We start from the raw sequence: 20947 nt of genomic DNA, 5'->3' as shown, positions 1-20947 counted from the left end.
CTCTGCCTTGCATCCACAGTTGTGGCTCCACTTTTAAGACTATAATTACAGGGTATTCTGTTCATCTTGTATTAAGACCCTTATTCTTTACTATTATTTAGATAGTCTTAGTCTGTGTTGGTTTTTTCACTTCGACTTCGTGTCGTACTTGCCCCTCGGTCAGTTGTTGGGCACGAGTCACTACGTTTCATTAGGATTCAAATGAACATAAAATAAAAACGTTATTCTATACTTTTAATATAATGTAATTATTATTTACAATAATAATAATATCATCAATAATAATAAATGCTTAAACTATTTTACTTTTTTAAAATTTTGTAGTATTATTTCATTCTTTCTACATTTGAAAATTTTTTAAGAACTATTTCTTTGTAAGCTACCATGTTATTGCCAAAATTGCTGGGCGATTCTTGACAAAACAAATAAAATATATATAAAAAATATGTAATAATAATAATGACAATAAAATTTCTAAACTAAACGTTTTCTATATATTATCAAAAATATTGTTTCTATAGCACTATTTTTTCGATTTGGAAGCTTTAGAGAATTTTTATAAGATGTGATAAGTTTTTTGGACCTTATGTACGTGTTGAGTTTTTAGCTTTTCCAATGATTTTCTCTGGAAATTTATATTAATAGACTGTATGGAAAATTTATATGCGATATATTGGCTGCAAAAACTAATAAGTAATAGATAATAGTAATAGATATGAATTTTCTAAACATGAAGTTAAAAAGATTTTATACCAACCTACAATATGTCGATGGCTAATTATACAATTTTAAATTAAATACATATAATATTAAAGACATTAGCAGATACAATAGCAAATCAAAATCACGTGGTTGTATTTAATTCAAATTCACAGAAAATACATTTTTAGAGAAAGAGAGCGAAGCAACTCGTGATCAGCAATTTTAGCAATTTTCCCCAGATCCATTTTGTAATATTCATAAAATAATAAGTATTTATTTATTATATTAACAAAGAAAAAACCACATCAGGTAAATAATAGATAAATGTCTGTTGATAAGCATTTCACATCCAGATTCAATTTGTACAATTCATAAAAGAGAAAAACATATGATAGGTAAAAGCTACAAGAAAACTCGTGCTGTTGCCACCTTTCTGACGTCGTCATCCTCTTCGCTTGAGTCATTGTTGACGCTGTCTGGCGATTGCGCTTAGCGTTCACATAAAACAATGGGCAACACTTCAGCACTTTCATTTTTCAGTAGAAACAGTCGCGCACACACACACACATGCACCGACACACAGACACAGAGTACACCGAACAGCATACTTTTAGCAGATTTTTTATTTATTATTTTCATGCTGACAGCGCAGCGCACACACATACACACAACCACACACACACACACACATGCCCACAAACAGTGGCAAACAATTTGCAACGTCGCACTCAACATGAAGTGTTGCGGTTTTTTGTGGCATGCTTTATATTTTTAGATATTGTTTTTAGTTGCATGAGTCGCTTTTGTGTTTTCCGTTCAAGTTGGACAACATGGCTGCAGTAGCAGCAGCGGCAGCGGCAGCAGCAGCAGCAGTAGAAGTCAACTGGACGCAGCAGACGGAGGCGTGGCTGCCGTTGATGACAGATAAGACGCATATTGTAAAAACTTTTCTGACGCACACACACACACACATTTGCCACAGCTGCTGCCACATGCAATTAAATAAAACACTCGACACACACACACTCTCTCTCTTCTATCGAGAAGCTGAAAAGTATGCAACACATTTTTCGCAGCAGCTGCGCATCTTTATTAATCGGGCCAAGCAATTTAATTAAAATCAACTAACCAGCTGTCGCCTTAAGCAGCGTGGCGCTCAGCAGCGGCTTCGTGTTGCAGCAGGCGCAGGGCGTTTCTGGCGGCGCCACCGGGTCGCAGCAGCGCTGGCATAACGCATCCGTAGTCGCATTATTCGCTTGAGGTGAGCTAATTAATAAATGCATTGTTTGAATGGCGGCAACAACAATGAATAATAAAAAATACGATTATGCCTGATAGTTGTTTGCTTACGGAGGCTGAAAACTGTTCGCCCAACTTCCAATTGGCGCCACAAAACCAACTGCGGGCGGCCAAGCTGCTGCGGGTGTTGCGGGCGTTGCGGGTGTTGGAGTTGCTGGTGTTGCTGTTGCAGGCGGCGCCAATGCGATTTTTGGCGCTGTTTGTAAATATTTTGTATATTCCTGTTGTTGCAGCTGAATTGGCAGCTGAGTGAATTGTTGTTGCTGCCGCTGCGGCATATATCTCGTTTGTGGCTGCTGCTGCTGACGTACGTTGACGCCATTGAACCCTAGCAATATTTGAGGTTGTTGACCTGCCAGCTGCACAGGCTGTGAGTTTTCATACTCAACAAACGGTTGCTGCTGTCGTTGTTGTTGCTGCCGCTGTTCCTGCTGCCAATTTGGCATAGTTTGCCTCAACAATTGCTGCAACAATGGCGCCAACGCATCGCTATCCGTGATTTCTTGCTCCGTTGCCTTAATAATTTGTGCTGCTGGTGCACGTTGAGCGGTCACATGATTTGGCAGCTGTGTGGCGCCACCGGCAGCACCCTGTATATAGGTTGTGTAAGCCACACTGCAAGTAAATGGCTGCTCAATAGATTGACCTGCTTTAGCAATGCCCATAGACGACCTACTTTGTTGTTGTCAGCGTCGACGGCTGTTCAAACAACTGCGCCCCGATTTGACTGAGGCACACGCTCAACACCAATGTTTGCCAATTGAAAGACATTTGAGTAATATCTAGTCGCCCGCTCTCGATAGAACCTGCCACGCGAAAACACAGATAAGAACTAACTATCTAGCTTTTGAAATTATAGAGTTATGTAGAAATCTGTTGAGAGGCAGCTTCGTTGTTTATCTTCGTAAATTAAACTCACTTTTCTTCTATCTTTTTGCATTTAATTAATGGTATTTTTTTATTTTTGGTTTGCGTATATTTTAGCATTCGTTTGTATACATAATTATATGTTCTCATAAATATTAAGTGCGAACAATATAATTTGCATAACTTTGTGGTACGTCTATTACAAAGACAAAGCTGTCGGAAACCTGATTAAGGTAATTAAATCGCCAAATATTATTGAGTAATTATTCAAACATTTTTAACGTCTTGAGAGCTTCTGGATTGCTTATATTATTTTATTATTCACACATACCCAATGTATATGTATAATGTATAAGCTTCTGATACTTTATAGCCAAACTTGCCTATTAAGAGTTTAGCTAAAAGGTGTCGGTACCTAATGCCCTGCTCTGAAACACTTTCGACTTGTCTTTTAAATTTACTCTCATAGTTTTTTGTTAGCCAAGCTCAGTGATGTCTATAAAACTTTTAATTATAGTTAAACGAATTACCTTTGAATAACCTGTGTTATTTTCTATCACGTTTATTTGATGTACCATTATGTTAGCTGGGTATTAAAATGTCTGTCAGACTGTCAATAACTAGTATATATATTTTTGTTTTAAGGTGTTTTTTTAAATAATAATAAATAAAATCTTGATCAAAAGTTGCGCTTTATTAAAAACCCTCTACAAATTTTTATTTACTAGCCCCATTTAAGTGCCCTTCCATTTTATGCATTATCCATTTTGCAATTATAATCTACACCAAACTGTCAATAAATCTACTTTTGTAAAACTTCTCTGGCCTTAAATAAATCTTTAGAATCTATTAGACACCCTCCAATAAGTTTTTTTTTATACAGCTTATAAATGTCAATCGCTTTAATTGTTTATAAGACACATATTTTGTATAACAATTCCCTTCAAATAATTAAAAATGTATTTTCTTAAGTTAATAGAGTTTTAGTTATACACCCCTTATTAGGTCCTTACGCATTTTGAATAAAGAGGGTATAGCAATTCCTGTCAAACTGTTAATTACTAGTAGAAGTCGCAAGTAGCTTATTAAATGAAATGTATTCATCTAATTAACACCAATTGCATGGCTTATGCTTTTACCCTAAGTGAAAGTTTACAGGACACAGCTGCTGTTCAATTCCTGTCAAACTGTCCATAATGCGAGTACTTGAGTGATAATGCCTGTACTCTGACCTTCTAATATGAAGCACTGGCCATCCTTGCCAGCGTTTACTGTCAATCTGTTAAAGGGCAATCGCTGATGGGTATCTTTCACACTTGGCAAACACAGCCCTCAGTCATAGTTTGGGCACATATGTATCTGAATGTGTGTGTGTGTGGCAAATGTTTTTCCATTAAATTACATGCGTTCTGTCTGCCAGCATGCCACAGACAGCCCCACAACTGGCTCGACCACCGGAGTCATGAAATTTAGTGTTGGCGGCATAATTAGACCATCAATTGCGGAAAACTCATGACAGTCATGAATGGGCGTTTGTGTGAGGCGCATAACCGCAGAGTTAGAGGCCCGACACACACACACATACGCAAACACACACAGAGACAGACAGCAATGGCGAATAAAGTAATATAGCCCAAAAGCATAAACCCATCAGCGTCGGAAATGCTGACAACGAGAGCGCAACAACAACAACAAGAACAGCATCAACAAAAGCTGGCCAAAAGCTGTTGACGCTGGTCGTCGCTTTTGGCCGACTTTTGCTTACAGCCATAACGTAGGGATAATAGCACCAGCAGCAGAAACATCAACAGCAACAACAACAATAACAAGTAAGAGTGCTCTAGTCGGGAGTGCTCGTCCAGCAGATACCCTAAACCCAGCAAGGCGTTCTTTCTTCCTCTCTTAGCCTCAAACTGTATAAATGTGAAATGAGTTCTTGAATAACTTCGGTATTGACAGTACGAACTATATGAAATTTGCAGGGCTTAAATGTGTAACAAAGCTTAAGGCTCTTGATCTGCGGGCTTTAGAAAGACCTACGTTCAAAGACTCTAGCCCTTATAGTCAGGTGTACTCAGCTGTTGATGATGAGTGAAGATGCTTCCCTCTGCCTGTTACAAACATTTGCAAAAAGTTAATCTATCCCTTCTTGTCCATTTGCAATGATTACAGGGTATAACAGCTGCTTGCCATTTTGAAAAGCAAAATGCAAAGCACAAATGCTACTTTTGTCGCTCATAAATATTCACTTGAATATATTTGGGTTGATGTTGGCTGGCTGGTTGGCTGCTGGACTGGCTGGCTGTTCGCTTTCATTTTCAGTTTTGGCCAAAAGGCGCAAAAGTGTGAAAATGTCGAGAATTTTTATGACTATTTTTTGTGACTGCCAGAAGCCAAGCGGACTGTGTAAAAGTTAAGCACATAAATTACATGAGAATTTTCGACTCTGGCCAAAAAGTGAGCGAAATTAAAAGCACATTGCCCCGAAACACCGAAAACACTTACAAATGCGTCGTATATGAAGTGCTCTTTTTAGTTAAATTACACGCTCTAATCCACAACTTTTCGACTGGAGTATTGCCCAACCCTCTGCAAGAGAACCTAAAAACAAAACCAAGAAAAACGAATAGAGTAAAAATATAAAAGGCGACATTTCGTAAAGGCGCCAAGGGCCACCAAACAGAAAGCCACCAGCAGACAGCAGACAGCGCCAAAGACCTAAGCCCAACCACACACTCGAACACACAAACAAACACACACACACCTACACACACTAGAGGCAGCTAAAAAGTATGCAAGGCATAATAATTCATGCTGATGGAATTGTATGCATGAATATGAGTTTGAGAAAATGGGGAAAAGTGTTGCGTCTGCCCTCAGCGGCTGAAAATCATATGCATCACGTGATTAAACGCGTCATGCATGAAAATGTAAAATATTGCGCTCGTGAAAACGACAGAAAGAGAGAGAGAGAGAGAGAGTCAGAGAGCGGGCGTGAAAGAAAGAGAGAGGGGCAATGCCTCACGGAGTCAACGACTGGCGAGAGAGCGAACGCAGCCCTCGCAAAAAATGAACAAAAATAAAAGTAAAAACAAAAAACACTAGAAAAGTAAAAAAATTAGACATCGCACGTCATGTTTACTTGACTTGACTGGCAAAGCCTGGAAAACAAAAACAAAACCAAAAAACAAAAACAGCTCGTGACCAGCAGCTGGAGCGGGACACGGGGTGTGGGGCAAGCGAAACGCCTGCATTACAAATTTTCCACAATTTTTTCTCATTTAAATGGAGAAATTGTGCGCTGACTGCTACTGACTGAGATGAATCTGGGCAGCACGTGCTGATATGCCCTGAACTTGGCCAAAATGCTTGAGTGAGAGAGAGACAGGGAGAGAGAGAGAGTGAGAGAAGGGGGTCTGTCGCGAAGGCTAACTGCATTTAAACTATGTGCTGCAATTTGTGGCTCAAATGCAAGTAAATAAAGCATAGAGCCAACAGTTAATATGAAAATAAATGTGCACGAACAGCATGTCCTGCGATGAAGGTCAGCCAGGACGAACGCTTAGCAGGGAGAAAAATTTGTATAAACTGAGACTTTTATTCAAAAAAATATATTTCAACATAATATTTATTTCAACTAAGGATTCAAGCAAAATAACTGCTTTAAAAGAAAATGTACATAAATCAGATACATGAACTGGTTCAATTGGAGTTAAAAACAAATTTGGAACTAGCTCAGCAAAGTGACTTAAAAAGCTTAAAAAGAAAATTACTTAATTAATTTATGGTATAGATTATTTGATTTAAGCCTGATTTACAACCGTGCTTTGGGACTCAAGTTATATTTGTTCGTAAACTCCAATCAAAATAGGTTTATTTAATTCCATGTACAGAAGATAAAATATATTTTTAGTCGTAAAATAGCTTATATATTGTTACTTATATATATTTGATTGATCATTCAATAAAACTTATTAATTAATACATATAATATGTTTTTTAAGGAGGAAAATAATTTTGTGCAAGACTGCAAGCCCAGGGTTCCAACTTTTTACTATGAACTAAACCTTAAACTAACCCAGCTGTGTAAAATTAATAATAAATAAACATAAGTTTTTGGCAACCCAGCCCCAAACTACAAATAACTTTGTGCTGAACCATTGCATTCATCTTACCAAAAAGCTGTCAAGAAAACGGGCAATTGTTTGACTAAATTGCTTAAAAACAATTTCAAAACATATGACCAAAGAATATTTAAGCCAACAATTGGGCTTAAGCTTCAAGAACCGAAGCTGAAGGCAGAGAGTTGGGTCAAACCGTGATGATTTATTTATTTTATATTTATTATTCAATTGAATGTCAGCTTGTTAAGTTCTTGTTTAGTGATATTCCAAACTGCTTGTTGAACGTGTTAATAATATTAACTTAATATAAATATGCCAATTATCTGAGCCCCCACATAGAAGCAAATGCAACTTTAATGCGCATACGCCGCATTAGCCAGTTAGTCCATTTACCAGCTCCTCTTCCTGCCAACCATATGTACATACACAGATAACTCTGTGTGTGCGTGTATAAGTGTGTGTGTGTATATATGTGACGGCATACTTTGCCAAAAAGTTTTTGTATACTTTGTGGAAATTTATTACTGCATTTTGTATATATCATTCAAAAGGCGGGCAGAGTAGAAATTATGTCAGCCAAAGCAGCTAAAAGTTTAAGTTTAACTACTTTTCTACGAGTTTTTCGTAATGCTGCAAGGAATGCAACGAAAAAGAAATCATGTGCCAGTGCACGAGCCTGCCCGACTAACAGTTACCCTGCACAAAGCTTAGCTGTTCGTACAATCAAAATATTGTTTGTTGTGTTTTTAATAAACCAAATTAAAGTTGTCAGGAACCTGTTGTAATTGTCTTAAGAAGCAGCAGTTCGCCTTTTTCAGTTGGTCATAGGACTATCTGGACTTAAATTCAAGCGAAAATATGAACTTGAGTCTGTCACGAAGTGGACATAATTGTCAATCTTCGGGTGTGTCCTTCTACAGTTGCCAAAATATGCAAAAATTTATGAGTCCCTTTCAAGCCAACAGGGTATACAAAACACACACAGATTAAGTGACACAGAGGGAAAATGAGAGAGAGAGAGAGGGAGAGAGAGCGTGGGAGAGAGAGAGATAGAGTGAAATAGATGCAGTGTGGGAGACAGAGAAAGCACACATAGTATGAGAAGTTTCTTTCTTCATTTGGCAGTGCGCACAGTTTGTCGCAGTTGCCGCTGCGCCATCAGTGCACTTAGCTTTAGTTGATTATTTTCCACTTTTTCCACAGTTTTCCTCTATTTTTTTATGGTTGCTGCAGCCTACGTGAATTGTGACAAATTCTCGTGCTTCTTGTGTCTCGGGCACTTGCTGTGACTATGCTAAATGCTGTTGGTCTGACACACTTTTAGCTTCTTTTAGCATAGTTCTGGGCGCAGCGCAGTGCGGCTAAAGCCAAATTATAGTGGACACGTGCGAGATTAAGTGTGTTGGCAGAGAAGGCGCAGTGAGCAAGAGAGAGATAGAGCGGGAGAGAGGGAGGCTAGGGAGAGTGCGGCTTAAGAGACTTGAGTGAAATGTGACTGGTTTAGAGCTGCCAGCTTTAAGGCGCTTCATTAGCCGCTCCATTGAAATTTAGCGAATGCATTTCGAGGGAATTACACTCTGTATGCTTAAAATCAGCTGCTAAGCCAAAAAAAAAAATATCAAAAACATACAAAACATAAGAAAAGAAAGCGACAAACTTTGCAACAGCAAATCAGCGAAAGCGCCAACAAACTATTAAAAACTTTACAACAAGAGAAAAAGTTTCAGACAGAACAGAACTTGGATATGGACTTGGATTTAGATTTGGCTGCCACTGCTACTGCTGCTGCTGCTACTGCTGCTGCTGCTTGGCATCCATATCTGACGAATGCCAAAAAGCAAAAGTTTTTCCTGCCTTCTGCTGCTGCTGCTGCTGCTACTGCTACAATGTTTGTGCTGATTGCAGCGCAGCAAATAGCTTTTGATTTCACAAATCAAAAGTTTCTTGTGCGGCGCACGTGATTTATGCCTGCAGCAGTCGAGACGTCCTGCAGTCCAGTCCAGCGCCGTCCAGAATCTCCGACGACATGCACGAGTGCACGCTTCTAGCAATTACAGAGAAATTACTTTTTTTTGACGATGGCGACGTTTGAATACCCTTGCAGACATATGACAAAGAGTGCTTATGAGAACAATGCTATGCATAATATACCATAATATATATACTAAGCTATATATTCTAAACTATATATATTATACAAAAGTTGTTAAATATTCATAATTTTACTCACAGTTCATAATTGCTGAGCTCGGGTTGAAGAAACGAAAAGGCTGCTTATACTTATTTTATAATATTTTCACTGAGCCAGCAGCACTTTAATTAGCAATGGAGTAGTATATCATATAGCTCAGATACAAAAGAATCCGTGTAAAATAAGTGCTTCCAACAGAAGCTATATGATATAGTATTCCGTTGCTTATTAGATGTTTCAAGTTAAGAACGAAGTGAAGATCGTCATTGCTGAGTTTGATTAAGATACATAAAAAAATTCATGTTCAGAATTTTGTTGCCGAACAATAATTACTTCAGCAGAGATATGATATAGTTGTCCGATCTGGTCGACTCCGACATATCTACTGCCTGCAATAGAAAAAAGGACTACAAGTTTGCCCAGACACAGATAACATGGTAATAGATGGTGATCAAGAATAAATATACCTTCTTTAAGTTTATATAAAAAGTTAGTATCCGAGCTATTGCTCCCATCGAATACTAGTCCCAAGTAGATAGGATTTAGCTGAAATGTTTGGAACCCTTACTGAACCTCGTAAATGGTAAGTCAAGTAACTTGGTTAAGATATTTTAAAATCAAATGAAAGTGGTTTTAGAACTGAGAGATCAGTTTGCATAGAAGCAGGCAGATAGGTGGACTGTTGATACTGTTAAGAAATATATATAGCTAGTGCGATCTAGATCACGGGAAAAATCCTTTGCATGGGATATAAGTGTAAGTTGGCCTGGCTACTGGCTGCCTAATGCGAGCGCATTTTAATGTTAACCCCAGAAGACCTTAGCCTCCCACACAAGCTTCTAATGAGTGCAGCATGCCGAAATGCTCAACATGCTTGCATCTAATTGCCAAACACTTGCAACTAGCTGTGTGGCAAAAGTAAACGCAAAGTTTGCAAGTAATGAAAATAACATTGCACACCTTATGGCCAGACGCAGGTGCGCCTCCTCCACAGCAGCACCAGCAGCAGCAGCAACAAATGCATGTCTTGCCGTCTGTCAGTCATAAATAACATCAATTAATAGCCAAGCCAAGCAGGAGCAGAGCTAATAAAGTGCCACAACAAGCCCGGTTTCGCGTGGCAAATGCCAAAAAGTTTTTGCGCTGGCTGCGTTCGCTGCTTAGCGGCAAACGTTGCGCAATTAACAGGCAACAATAACAAAAACAGCAACAACTAACATGTTATTGCAGCCTTTAGCAGCTGCATGCGTACTTGGCCCAAAATCTAGGCTAATTAGTTGCACTTAAGCGCGAGCTTAGGCGCCACTTAGTGGATACAACCACGCCCCCAACCAACCATCAACCACCAACCAACACCTGCACGCTGCGCCATTTAGCTTTCTTGTCTGCCAGCCACAACGGGTTTGCATACTTTTGGCTGTTAAATAGATAAAGCTGCAGTTGCTTTTGTTATACCCCGTAAAAAAAGTTACGATGCTTTGCAGCTAACGTACGTAACAGGCGAAAGGAAGTATATAGAGGAAGTATATATACATATATACTAGATATATCGCAAGCTTTTGTCAGGCTCATTTGAAATCATCGATCATTGTCGATTGTTGCCATGAAATTGATAAGAATCGATATCGATATTCTGTTTACTGAGCATATCTCGGAGCTAGAGGCCAAATGTTGTATGTGGGCTTTCGTATAGTGAAAGATCTAAAAATTTCACTTTGTAGATAAAACTCCCCCGTTCCTCTGAAGATTGTAAATACAAGAAACTCTGCTTAACGCACATTAAGGCGCCGTATATATATTTCAAAATAACGAACTTGAAAAACCGAAGTTATTCAAGAACGCATTTCCCATAGTATGGGGCAATGGAAAGAAGAATCTCCGTAAGGTGTATAGGTGTGTTTAAGTGTGGATGTATTTGTAACAGCAATTCGACGCTGGTTAAAGGGTATTTCCTAGTCGGACACACCCGCACTTTGGCTTGTTGCTTTTGTTGTTGTTGCAAACAAAAAAATGCCAGCAAAAAGAATTTTTTTGGGCGGGTACAAATTGTCAGCAGACCACAAAACATGCGAGCTAAAAGCAAATTTGTTGCTGCCATTGAAAAACAGACACACTAACACACACACACACACACAGGCACACACGCTCATTCAAACACACGCACTCTGACACACGCGTGTGTTGCCTGTCACATCATCGAAGCGTAAATGAGACATTTGCGACTCTTGTTTAATTAAAATAAATTTTAATTTAATCAAAAGTTGTCTCTACATAAAAACAGCAACAACAACGACAACGACAACAACAACAATAACCACTAATACCGGCTGGCATTTAACATTAAAATTGTTCGCATAGTTTTTGGGTCCAACATTCGGCAGTTGCCCCCGCCTCCGCCTCCCCTCCAGACAGTTGACAAAAAACATCCTTTGCTCATAGACTATGCGTGCGCCTTAAATAATTGCTTAACAGTCGTCTTTTGTCTACGTGTCAATTATAAAGGTGTAAATGTGGGCGTGGCACTTAATTAAATTCTTAAGCACACATTTGATTAATGATTAGTCGCAGGCACAACTTCTACGATAATTACACAAGTGTTTAATGGATATAAAATGTATTTGAATGTGTATCAAAAAGAGAATAGTTATCTTTAAGGTGCCAAAGTTTAAATACCTTTGAGTCGATGGCCTTAGAAGCTAGCACTCCCTCCCTTTAGTTATTACATTATTTTTATATGTAATCAGGGTATATGGTATTTGTGCAAATGTATGTAACAGGCACAAGGAAGCATATCTGACCCCATAAAGTATATATGTTCTTGATCAGCATCAATAGCCGAGTCGATTTAGCCATGTCCTTCTGTCCGTCTGAAAGCAAGGATCTCAGAACCTATAAGAGCTAGAGACTTGAAATTTTAGCTGTAGACCCTCCTAGTCCCCGCGCATATCGAGTTTGTTTCCGATATTCGATAACTTGCCCCGATGCCAAGTAATCGATGAAAATCAATATCTAAATCCTGTTTTATGAGCAATTTCGGCAAATAATATGAGCTCAAACTTGACATGCTTCGAAAATAGTATATAGTATATACATTTACATATATCAAGTATCAGGGTTCAGGGTATCCCCTAGTCGCGAGCTCCCGACTAGAAACTCTTACTTGTTTTGTATAATAATTAATCACGTTATAATAATAATAAATACCCTAGCTAGGATATATGAACCCTTTGCGATATGTGTCTTAAACTTATCCAGACAATGTTGCTGGTTTGCTGGAATATTATTTTTCAGTTTATATGATACCGACCAATGTTGCAGAAATTGATAAACTATATACATGTGTATAACCCAAAAAAAGGATTTAATGTCACTTTTAAATAAATGTAAAATAAGAGTAATTTGCTAGGATTCGTAAAAGGAAAGAAAGTTTTAAAGGATCTTAATTTACGAGCAATATATTTTCATTTCACTATATGATATAATGCTCCGATCAAGCTCATCAGCAGTAAGACAAACTGATGACAAACCTCATCAAAATAGCTTTTAAACTAAATGAATAGCTTGCATAGAAAAGGAGAGACACACAGAAAAACATTGCCGATATAGACTATATTTAAAAATATATGTATATATGTACTACAAAGGATCGGAGACAGCTCATTCAATATGTAACATAAATCATGACAGCATTATATTAAATCGCTGCAAACATATAAAAGTCTTTTATCGCCAAAAAATTAAATTACTATAATTTTAAACGCCTATGACTACTTTGACGAAGCTTAAACTAATAGAAAAACGCTTCAGATTGAGCTTGCTATAAAAAAGCCAAAGCCTTTCAGTTGCAGAAACTCTAACCCCAGGCTGTGTTTAACCGTATAGTATTTTATTTTGGGAAACTTTTAGTTATAGTATTGTTGTGTTTGTTAACAAAAGCCAACAAGTTTTACTGTGTGTGCGTATTTAAATGCAATAGACACACACAACAAAATTTCCAGCTACTGTGTGTGTGTGTGTGTGTGTGTGCGTGTGGATGAAGCAATTCAATTAAATTGCTTGCTTAAAAGAAAAGTTTGTAATTTAATTTGGCCTCGTTTCGCTAGACGACGAGCAGTTGATTTGTTTCGTTGCCATTGTTTCAATTTATTCTTGCGGCAGCGAGCGCGTTTTTTATTAGATTGTGAAAGCGAAAATCCCGACAACGGCGACAGTCGGCGGCGGCCAACGTGACGTATGAGTTATATAAAAAGCCAAGCAACAGCAGCAGAGCTCAGACCAATTGCCAAACATAAATGCAATTTAAATCGTGTGCCCAACAAATGTTATTACAATTAAAAGGAGTGCAACAACAAAGGCAACAACAACAAGAGCAGCAGAGCAGCAGCAGAAGCAGCCGGCGCACAGCCCATGAAAAATGCATATTTGGGTTTAACCGAAAAATAAACAAGACCAACAACATGCCCCAACATGTGGCAACAACAATTTTATTTTTGCATGCCAGCGCGCTGAGCCGAAAAGTATGCAACAATAAATTTCCCCACGATGCGCGATTTTTTTGCCATTTATTTGTTTTATTTCGCGGCGCCCCCCAACGTGCAACAGCAACGTCGAACGGAGAATCAAAATAAAAAAAAAAAACAAATAAATTGTTGCAAAACTAAAAACACTTTGCCTGCCAATTTTCTATCAATTTCGGTGTGGGGAAGAGCATTGAAAATGTTGGCAATTGTGCTTTTGTACAGCTTAAATGGCTGCCACTTTGATGACTATGCCACCAGCTGTGGTGTTGTGTGTGTGTGTGTGTGTGTGTGTGTGTGTGGCATGTATGTGTGGTGCCAAAAACCACCAAATAAAATTGAATACCCAGCAGCGACTGTTTATTGCCGACAGCCTTCGTTTATTTGAAGTTTAATCAAAGTTTCCTTTACGAGCAGCCAAAGCAAATGTAATATAGATTGCACATAGACGCTGTTAGTTAACAGTGTTGTCAACTGTACCAAATGCATGGGCTTGACCATTGAATTACACAGATAAAACCCACTTGTCTCGGTTTGAGATGCAGCACCTGCATTTTATTGCTGTCATTTGCAACACTGCACTGGCAAACTCCAAGTCGAGTGCATTTTTAGATGCATTTTTGAATTGCATTTTGCATTTTACAATTGCCGCTTCACTTTCTTGCTGCAAAAAAATTATACCCAACATCTGAAGGCAACTTGGGGTATATTTCACAAAGTTTATGTAAGGCACAATAGTTATTCTTTGAAATTATATTATAAACTCAGTCGTAATCAAACATCCTATTCGCACCCTTACCTAGAATTCAAACCTTAAAGTATTTAATTCTCGCCAGGTTTCTCTACGCTCTGTTAACTTTAGGTTATTTAAACAGCACAATAATTTAATGTTAGCAAAAGTAAAGCTTATCTTTTTAAGTCTTAACAATGCTCGACTAACCAAAACTCGATAAGTCGCTGAGCAACACTGGCACTAGACTAATCAGAGTTTGTCGCATCTAAGGACTATCGGACAATTATTATTTGTTGACACTAACATATTTAATATTCGAGGTACTACGAGGTATCTCATAGTCTACTAGAGTTCTCTAGGTTTTCTGGTGCATGCTGATAAATATCATCTCTGATTTGCTTGACAGCAGCTTTGCTGCTCCGGACTCAGTCGGGCGTGGCAAGTACTCTCAGTCTGCCGGGAGGCCATAAGAATGCGGTAGGCAGCTGAAACCGAAGCTGCTGTTGAGTAACAACAAAAATATGATAAGGTTTACCGCATGAACGAAACCGTTTCAAGCAGAAGGCACTATCAGAAGCAAATAGAATATATGTAATAGACACGATGTACCCATATATATATATATGTATATACATAGGTAGGCAAATCGCTGGGGCAACAGTGCGCACTCTGACATGACTAACGAGTTGGAAAAGAGCCCGCAACCTTAGCGAGTGCCTACTGTCCGCGTTTAGTTGTGCAATGTGGAAATGCATAAGCCGCAAGTGTCAGCCACTAGAGATTAGTGACAAAACAAAACCAAAGCCGCCACACAAAATGAGAATTTCATGTTGTATCAAATTTCCGCTAAACAAACTCTAAAGAAAATGCTAGAAATAAAACAGGTATAAATGCTTAACTTGGCTATGGCTGACTAGAAAATACCCTGTTATGCGGATAACAATTTAATACATACATAAATATGTTGGGAACTATGAGTTTAAGTAACCAGAAATTACCGCCCCTTATTCCTATCTACGTGCACAACAGACTACGCTATGCACAATCCTTTTCGCGTGCTATGTAAAAATTACAATAGTTTGCATCACGTTTTCTCTACCGAACTTTCTCTACCCCTAATAAAATCGTTGCTTTCAGGATACCTTCGGGAAGTCACTGACCATTCCCAGCTATGAGCAGGGGCATAGCTTGCCGGACAGGCTGCAAATTTTCCCCCACCGGGTCGGTGATTTCCCATTACTTTCCCAATACTATCTCTTTATCCTATCTACTTAACACTCTGTATATCTAGCATACAGTTCTTTACTTTATTAACAATCTTTTTACTTTCTTTTCTCCTATTTATGATATATTCTTAAATAATATAGCAAATTAAGATTATTTTTAATTTTACTTAAGAACACTTTTTCCTACTTACACCCTTCTTCTTAGATGTAGGCTCTAATAGCGTCACTGACAAAATTAGCTGTGAAAAGGGGCACAGCTGGCCGGACTGGCAAATAAAACACCTCCATCGGTCGGTGATGCTATTTGAAATTTGTGTTCTCTATCTAGGCTTTTAGCATCTAAATTTCATAATTGTAAATATAATGTATTGAATAATTAGGAAGACACTCGTTTTGTCGACCACTAATAAATAAATAAATAAATAAATAAAATAAATATATTATTATAAAAATATGTACTAAGCTTAGTCAGTTGGAGGTCTAGATTCAATCTGCATTAAATAAATTCAAATATCAATATAGTATATGTATCAAATATATTGATTACATATATAATAACAATAACTCCAGACATTATAATACAACTATTCGCATCAAATTAATAATTTAAAAAAATATATATATATACTTCCTCTACAGACTCTTACTGCATACATCTTTAATACAGTAAAGAATACAGGGTACACAGGCAATACCCGGCTGCAAAACGACTCGAGCCAGTGCATTGCACTGTCAGTAAGGTGGGGGGCCCTAAAGTAGACCACAATATGACAAGAGTTAATTGCAAAAAATTAAATGCGATAACTGCAAGTCCGCAGAGTCAATCGAAGCGAGCGCAGACCCTGAACTATTCAATTGGCAAAGCCGCCGACCGAGCGAATAGGCAACTGCTGCGATTGCTCTGGGTGCGATAGCGTACAGCCTCCGAGATCAGTTGCTCAAGGCACACGCAGCTGTTGGGTTATCTCTGGCGAGCGCTGTCTAGCTAGCTATCGACATGGAGAGATTCTACTGGCGCAACAAGGTGGCTGTCATCACCGGCGCCTCGGTGGGCATCGGTGCCAGCACGGCGCTCACTCTGGCCAATGCTGGCATGGTTGTGGTGGGCCTGGCCAGGCGCGTCGAGCTGATCGAGGTTAGAGTGTTCAGTTTGCAGTTGTTTCAACTTTAACTTTAACTGGACAGCTGACATTGCAGGCTCTCAACGCTCAAGTGACTGGCGAGGGCAAAATCTTTGCGCGTCAATGCGATCTCAGCGATGATGAGCAGCTGATCAGCACCTTCAACTGGATACGCGAGCGTTTCTATTGCATACATGTGCTCGTCTGCAATGCGGGCATACTCAAGGCAAATTTTTTGAGTGGTAAATCCGGTCCGATTGTGAGCTTAATATGCAAAAAAACTACAATATCCTTAACCCCTAGAATCAGCAACCAAGGACATTAAGGAACTATTCGATTTGAATGTGGTCGCCACCGCGAGCTGTTTGCGCGAAACACTGAAGCATATGGCTGCAACAAAGGTGCGCTGCCACATTATCGTTATAAACAGGTAATTTGAAAGCCAACCATAATAATAATTTTTTAACTTTTTATCAACAAAATTCCCACGACTCAACAAATATTGCTGAATATAACTAACATTCAACATGAGAGTTGATTTTGATTTACAAAAGCAACACTTCACTTATTAGTGTTGTAAAATACGCATTATCTTTGCGAAGATTTTAAAAACATATATTTTCCAATACCATCAACTTTTACGATATGTTGAGCTCTGCTTCCGATAAATAATTGAAATCATCCAGTGTTGTTCAACACTCGTTATTTCAACATTTAAAAATGTAGATTTTTAAGATTTATATCGTTAACTCCTCTTTCTGTTAACTTTCCGAAACAATTTTATTAATTTGGAATATTCTTCAATAATTAAAATGTCTAATGTTACTGAATATTGTTTGGCTAGAATTGTCTGCTATTAGCTTGTCAGTTTGGTTCGATAATTAAATAGGACACACGTTAGGCATGCCGCTAAGTCACAAAACCAATACACTCGACTGCAAATGACAACAAATTTGCATTCAAATTGCCTGATTGCACTACAGCATTAGCACAATTATCGCTTAGCATAGTTTGAGGGGACGAGAGTCTGTTTTCGTTTTGTAAATGAAGTTTGTCCAGCTAAAATAGCAAAATGAATCTAAGGCTTAAATTGTTGGTCATGCATCATCACAATGCACTTACGCACACTGCAACACACTAACACACGCACACACACACACACACACACACACACACACCCATACGCAGTTCGCACTTGTATTTGCTTTATAGAAGTTGCTTGCAATGGACAAACAACTGACCAAAGTTGCCTTGAGTGCCAAAGCATTTGCCAAAATTATGTCCATATTTAGTGAATTGTGTATGTGTGTGCATGTGAGTGCGTGTCTAGGGGGCTAATGAAAGTGCAAATAGTGCGATTGTGCAGCCAGCATTGGCCAGTGTTGGGCAGCGCATGCATTTTTCATGAGCTGCGCAACGGCATTGTGTGGAGACGAGACGATTGCGCGTTATTTAAATTAAATTAAAAGCCATGGCACAAACATGCAAACATTTATTGATATTTAAATGTTGCGATTCCCGCAATTACTGTTCTGTTCCGTTGTTGCTGCTGTTGTTGTTGTTGCTGTTGTTGTTGTTGTTGTTGATGCTGCTTTGCGGTTGCTCTGTGCATTAAAAGCTTTGCATTTGCAACGCCATGGCGAAAGTGTTTCCGCAAATATCAGCAACAACAACAACTCAATTATTCAACATAATTAAGTATTTTGCATTAAGCAGCCTGCATATAAATGTGCAGTCGTCTGTGTGTGTGCGGGTGTGTGGGCGTGTGTCTTTGTGTTTGCATTTGTGTATGTCTGCTGATTTTTATTTCATGAATTCCAATGCGCAACGCATTTAAAATCAAAATTAAGCCGCGTCGTTTGATGCGCGCTTTGGCTTTAAATTAAAATTGAATTGATTTCGTTTTAATGGAACTTACTTAAAAAGGCACACACATTCGCTTAAACAGGTTTCAACAATTAGCATTGTAAACAATTTGATATAATTTATATACATAACTGCGCATACGCACTGTGCGCCAGACTTATGCCAGATTCAACATTTGGTCAAGCTAGGCAATCAAAATCAATTGCAAATTATTGAATATTGGTCAAATCAATCAGCAGGCATCTCAATACTGCCACAGGCTTAAAAAGTCAGGGCTTGCTCGGCTCCAGGCAGAGTCTTCTTCATAAGTAGAGCACTCCGTTATCATTCATAATTATTTTATTTATAAATGTAAATGTATATTTTTTGCCTGGCCGTTGGCACATGCTTGCGAATGAACTTAAATTGCTGTCCCCAGGCGCGGTGAACAATTTGCTTTTTTAATGAGCAAAGAAAAAGGCATTCGCATATATTGGAATGCCCGCCGTAATCAAATACAATTGAGCAACAGCGTGCGCAGTGCAACAAAAGAAAACTCACAAGCTTCAACGTTAATTAATGAGAAAATTGATATAATGTGAATGCTGTTGAAAAAAAAAAAACACCAAATTAATAAACCAAAAAGAAAGGATTCTCTTTGGCACGCGGAAGATTGAATGCTCTTGAAGAAACTCTTTTACACAAAAGCCTGATGTCCGACCGATTGTTCCTACAAACGTCATATGATATAGTAGTACGATTTGACAATGTTTGACAGATATCTTAAAAATACAAATTTTTGTACTGATTTTTCTAAAGAGACGTATGACAAAGTTGTAAAGTTTTTGCTTACATGTAAGAAGCATTGTGAAACTCGTTTCAAACTTGGTCAGGCAGCAAATTTTCATAAAATATCTTAATTTACGCCTGACTATGCAACTCGGTGAACTTCGACATGTGCACTAAGAAACTAGTTTTTCTAAAAATATGACCGACGTCTGTTAATACTAATTAGGAATCTGCATAAACATAAACACACTATGTTGTCGAAAAAGTCACCATCTGTGGTGACAAAATAATTATACCCCCAGCTAGGGTATAATCAGTGAAAACAGCGACAAAAGGCGTACGGATGCGCTGGGGCGTTGCTAATGAACGAATGTCGTGGCGGGTTCGGGCTTGTGGGCGTGGCTGTGGGCATGTCCATCAATATGCATTGCGCTTAATGTCAACGCAATAATATTAAGACTTAATTAATTAAAATTGCATGAGGACGCACTGGCCGAGGAGCTGCACCAGTTGGTACCGCTGTTTGCACTTAATGCTGCCTCAGACACTGTTAAATTAAAAGAAGTTTACGCAATGTTTGCATAAAATGCCCAACGACAGCACTCGCCGAATTGAGGTACCGGTGCCGGGTCCATGCACTGCCTGCACAGGCTACCGCCTCTTTCACACGCAGAAATCAACGACAGATGTTGACCATCATTTTTCCCGTGATGGATTCTGCAATCGCCTTTGTTGTTGTTTCAAGCGCTTACACTGGGTAGCAGCGTTGACTTTACTTATTTCTCCATCTCAAACATACTTACTCCATCTCTCTCTCTCTCATGATTGGCGACAGCGTGCTGGGCCATCGCATACCGGAAGTGCCGGTGCCCTTATTCAGCGTTTATCCGGCCACGAAGCATGCAATTACAGCACTTTGCCAGACGGTGCGCCAGGAAATACATTTTCTCAAATTAAATATTAAATTAACGGTAAGTTAAATGCATTGCATACATTGCACCCAAATGGGAGAAGGGTTTGGCGCTTGGCGCCCCGCATGTTGCATGCAAACATATGTGACGCGTCTTCTTTCGCCCGCACAGAGCATCTGCCCCGGCATGGTGGACACCGATTTTCTGAATGTTTACTCACAGGCCGTCGATGAATTGCCCAAACTGCAGGCCGTCGATGTGGCCAAGGCAATTCTATATGCACTCGACACGCCCGATGGAGTCCAGGTGGAGGATATCATTATGCAAAAGATGCGGAAAGTTGAGTGAAGCAGACGTACATCGAAAGCATTTTAAATTTTTTTAAATGTTAAATATAATAAATGGATTTGAAAAAAATTGCATCTTTAACCGAAGTGTACAATAAACTCATTACGATGATATAAAACCTAATAAGAAATTTCGTATATTCTGGGGCCGAAAGAATTATCAATATACAGTCCATTTTGGAAGCAACAATCGCATATATAAAATAGCAGCTCTCCTTATTCGAAAGAAATATTTAAAAAAGCGCGCGCACTTTACCAGTACTGTAAGCCGAATA

The 20947-nt window shown here is 38.8% G+C and overlaps 1 protein-coding gene across 2 annotated transcripts; it reads left to right on the top strand.

Moving 5' to 3' along the window:
- Positions 1–16492: 16492 nt before the first annotated feature.
- On the top strand, positions 16493–20803 carry rdhB (retinol dehydrogenase B). 2 transcript variants are annotated; one of them, XM_064697001.1, is made up of 5 exons: positions 16493–16794; positions 16845–17022; positions 17084–17210; positions 20250–20385; positions 20497–20803. In XM_064697001.1, the coding sequence occupies exons 1-5, from the start codon at positions 16657–16659 to the stop codon at positions 20671–20673; spliced, it is 756 nt and encodes a 251-aa protein (XP_064553071.1). In that variant the 5' UTR covers positions 16493–16656; the 3' UTR covers positions 20674–20803. The 2 variants fall into 2 exon arrangements, with proteins under 2 accessions (XP_064553071.1, XP_064553072.1); XM_064697002.1 differs by having other exon boundaries at positions 16501–16794; positions 16857–17022.
- The last annotated feature ends 144 nt before the right edge of the window (positions 20804–20947 follow it).

Source organism: Drosophila montana, unplaced genomic scaffold (genome assembly GCF_035044405.1).
Source record: "Drosophila montana isolate Dmon_TW-CO22-7 unplaced genomic scaffold, ASM3504440v1 contig_3848_1, whole genome shotgun sequence".
Taxonomy (NCBI): Eukaryota; Metazoa; Arthropoda; class Insecta; order Diptera; family Drosophilidae; genus Drosophila; species Drosophila montana.
The sequence above is the reverse complement of the archived record's forward strand: the minus strand, read 5'-3'. Positions and strand labels throughout refer to the sequence as shown.